This window comes from Pundamilia nyererei, unplaced genomic scaffold (genome assembly GCF_000239375.1).
Source record: "Pundamilia nyererei isolate P.nyererei 1_Seehausen unplaced genomic scaffold, PunNye1.0 scaffold00021, whole genome shotgun sequence".
Classification (NCBI taxonomy): Eukaryota; Metazoa; Chordata; class Actinopteri; order Cichliformes; family Cichlidae; genus Pundamilia; species Pundamilia nyererei.
Window position 1 is genome coordinate 4,348,415 of NW_005187422.1, and position 4,399 is coordinate 4,352,813.

Consider the following 4,399-nt stretch of genomic DNA (forward strand, 5'->3'; position numbering starts at 1 on the left):
TGCTCATAGGGGGTCATATGATTGTTGGGTTTTCTCTGTATGGATTATTGTAGGGTCTTCCTTACAATATAAAGCACCTTGAAGTGACTGTCGTTGTTATTTGCACTGTATAAATATTGAAAATTGAATTGAATTGTCCGTACTTGACAAGATGGCACTACACATGCTCTAAACACCATAAAAATTTTTAAATCTAGCTTCATGGACAGTGTTAAATCTGTGACATTGTTTTTAGAGTTGGACTCCGTGGTGTAAATTAAGGTTAAAGCATGCAAACTTTCATGTCCACTTTAATAGTAGGAGCAGGATGTGCCTTCGATGCCTTCCAGTGCTTTTTCAATGGACTGTTTTCTTGTGGTTCAGTTTTGAGGACAGTCTTTTCTATTGATCAGTCGGTCGTCTGGCTCCTTACTGCTGTCTGCTGCTAATGATATCAGCATCGGGGTAATGCTCTTCCATATCAAAAAAGCAGTTCGAATCATCCACAGAGCAGGTTATAGGAACATACAAACTCACTATTTTTGCAGTCTGAAATATTGAAAATTGCCGAACTAGTGAAATTCCAAACAGCACAAATTCTATTCAAAGCAAAAACTAAAGAACTGCCAGGTAATATTCAGAGTATGTTTTTTTTGAAAGAAGGAAGTTACAATTTAAGGGGTTTTTGTAACTTCAAAACAGGGAAGGTACGTACTACAAGAAAAAGCTTTTGTGTTTCTGTGCATGGAGTGAAACTGTGGAACAGTTTGAATACGGAATTAAAGCAACGTCCAAACATAAAACAGCTCAAAAAGAGTTAAAAAATATGATCTTCTCGAACTATAAAGAAAGGAAAAATATTGAAGTTAAGTGAATGTCTCTATTTAAAAGATTTCATGATGTGATTTCATAGTATACAGTATATATTATATCAGAAATCTGTTCACTATTTTTATTACAGATTATATCAGTAATGAAGCTGACTAAATATTAACTGATAACTTCTGGCAAAGGGGTGGGATTAAATAAGTGTGTACTTCTTCCCACTCCCTTTCAACATGTAAATGAATCAGGACGGTAGCTATGTTGAAATGTATTGACTTTTGTATAGTATTTTTTTCTCTCTCTCTTATTTTCTTTACTAAATGTACCTGTATATTGTTTACATGTTTGAAATAAATTAACAATAATAATAATAATAATAATAATATGGTCGTCTTGGGTTTACCCTAATTTGTTTCTTTGAAAACACTATTACTTCATGAGTTTGTGTTCTCAAAATGATACACTAGTTTTGCAATGACCACACGATGCCCTCAGTGGCTCCTGATAATGAAATTTCTATGTAAAAAAAACAACCGTTTTTTACCTTCATGTTGATATGAGCCATTAAGATTTTAACAAAGACTAAACAGTAGGAACCAGTACTATATTTTACTACCCAGTTGTTTCTGATACAACCTGTACAAACTACCTGCAGGTATTTTTTGTCAGTGTATCTATATACATTTATGTGGCAGTGGGGCAGTTTGTCCATTCATTGGAATGTTGTGTAGTTATCCTCCACTTTGCATGTTAAAGTGTCCAAGATAGAAAAAACCCTCGATGCAGATGTGTGTGACAGATAAATTTGTGTATGCATGGAAGGAAAGTACTGTATGGGTAAATAAGGGGATGAGGTTCACCATTTTTAATGCCAAACCGTTAATTCTATTTCTAAGATGAATGTGTTTGTAGAGCTCACTGAAGCTTACGACAGAAAACCAATAAAGATTAAAGAAATAATCATTAAAACCCTTGTTTCCATGAGAACATTCTGGTGTTTTGGACACAGTGTTAAAAACACAATAGATAACAACAGATTTCAGTTTTAAGCAGATGTCAAACTGCTTTCACAGTTTTGGGAGACCTCTGTGCGCCGCTTGCAGGTAACACAAATGAAGGTAATAGAACTCAAAATGTGGGCAAAACAGCATTTTCTCCATAGACATTATATTGGAAAAGACACATGAAGAATGTAGAACATGCAAAAAGAAGACAGGTATGTGCCTTGTTGAGCAATCATTATTAAACTGAGTGGGTGCTATCTTTGACTCAAGTATACTCAAACAACTAAAACCTGCTGCTCTCGCTGCTGTGGGTATAACACATTCTAACATTTACCTCATCCACCACTCTGTGTGCTATTTTAACTGTTGTTTGAGTTTCATCACTTTCAGATACTTTCTCTGATTTTTTTTCTCCAGTTTAATCAGAGAAAAAAGTCAAAAAAGTCTCATTTACAGTTTCCCTAATAAAGCCCACATTGTTGTTTCTTCTTGCTATTCTTCTTGTTTAATTGGCAAAGTTACATTTTCTCTGTACACACTACAACACCATGTTAGCATTTTCAGATTTTTGTCTTTTTAACAAAGAACTACAAACTCTGAACTGCCTGTAGGTGCGGATATGGAAGTGTTTGCCTAATTACATGTGTTGGTTATAAAGAGTGCTGGATCTGATATCAGTTATAGTGTGAGCAATCCACATTACAACTGTTAGTAGTTACATTACAATCAAGCCATGCTGCTGAATCAGGTTTCAGTGCTGCAGTCAACACTGATCTCAGGTTGCTTCGCTTAAAAGCTGAACCCCATGAGATCCATGCAGGGAGTGACACAAACTTTAAACTTAACATCAGTTGGCCTGAGGTATTAGGGGAGCAAATGTGGGCTGTTTGAAATCGGATTGCCTGCAGACTGCTGTCATGTCCAGGCTGTACCCCGTTAACAGCATGTGAGACGGTGTGTATGTCATTTCTGATTTGCCTACATTGTCTTGCACATTGTGATATACCGTTTGCATGGCTTTATTACAACCGTGCATGAAGCTCTGTCAGAACGCTTGCCGTCAGGTGGTGACGATGTATAAACCTACCTTGCGTCCCACTTCATTGTTGTGTAAATTCATGAGTGTCCTGGCGCTCTGCTTGATCTCCCGCGCATCCACAAACACCTTGGAGAAACTCAGTCCATAGTGGATGTCCGCAGAACAGCCACCCCACTTCCAGCCCTCCTGCTGGTTGTAGAAACCCTGTTTCTCCTTGTCACAACCGCAGCCACTCAGGCTCCCCTGGGTGCAGGCCGCTGTGACTGCATGGGCGACCCCTGCGGCTATGATAGCGTAGGTGAAAGCAGCCTCCTTACTGCCTGCGATAAAGAGGAAAGACATTTCTAATCACTATCACAGACAACAGGATTCACTATTTCAGGCACTGTCAAGCCTCCTTACATACCTTTCATAGTTGCCTCAAACCAAATCATGAAATACACAAGCCGAGCCAAGTCCCCTTCATTAATCAAGCTCTCTTTAAGCAGATAAACTTCAGCAGGAAGCGTACCTCTAACAGCTCTAATAGTGAACACCTTTAATAAAGGAAGGTATTTTCAAGCAACTTGTATTGAATGTGTAATGAAGTATGGTTAGGTGGGATACTACTGTAAGTGCAGGAGTAATTACACTAATTCACTGATCAGATGAGCATAATGAAACAGTAGAGGCAGATCAGAGATTAAAAGCTCGGGCATCGGCTTTGGCCCCTGTCCCAGCCGCCATCTCTCCAGGATCCACCCTGCGGAGGGGAATCTGAGAGGCATGCACAACCTCCCTACGTGGATGGATTTCCACTCCATAAATCCAAGTTCTTCAGCTGTAGTTTTTTAATTAAAGGCGGAGATCATTTCTGAGCACATGGGAAAGCATCCAGAAATGGCCAGTAAAGTCATCATATTCAACTACTAACTTCTTAACCTCTGCCAGGTGACCCGTCCCAGGTTAGGGGTATTATTTAGAGGCATTTTGACCTATATGGGACAAGCAGATGGGATACCTTTAAAAGAAAATCACTATATGTAGTGATGTAATGTATGAGACTTTATTTGAAAGGTAACATTTTGTCCCAGAACAACCCAACAACCCAACTCTCATCAGGAGCTGGGTTTTGCTTCTGTCACATTGTAACACTTGTCTAACTGTAACCACTTCTCCTTCTGCGATACCTTTCTGCAGTTCTAATGCTTAATTCTAGCTCTAACAAGTCAGTTTCAGTGCCTCACCCTAACATGTAGTTTAACTTAAAGCTGATCCTCGTCGCCCTAACCCTGGTCACTTGTTTTATGTAAATAAAACTGTGTAGTAGATCTTGTCTGCCTCGTTCTGATGTTCATTTCAGGGTTCCTGTTTTGTTTTCTTTCCACTGAAGCCCTGAGTGACATTTGCCAGCACATTCGTTGTCATTGACTCTACTCCAGGTTTAACTTGGTTGATTTTCCTAACCACATACTTGTCCCCCTGGACCTGTCCCAAATGAGCTAGTGGATGTTAAGAGATTGAACTGCCACAGAGACTTTTCCGACATTGCACAGCTTGTCTTTATATGCAC

At 39.1% G+C, this 4,399-nt stretch overlaps 1 protein-coding gene across 1 annotated transcript in view; it reads right to left on the reverse strand.

Annotated features, from left to right (window-relative positions):
• The window catches only part of wnt7aa (wingless-type MMTV integration site family, member 7Aa), a 13,940-nt gene that overhangs the window by 6,252 nt on the left and 3,289 nt on the right, over positions 1 to 4,399 (reverse strand). Inside the window, exon 3 of the mRNA XM_005726705.1 lies at positions 2,896 to 3,167. Coding sequence (XP_005726762.1) covers positions 2,896 to 3,167 — 272 coding nt within the window. The remainder of the gene's footprint in view (positions 1 to 2,895; positions 3,168 to 4,399) is intronic.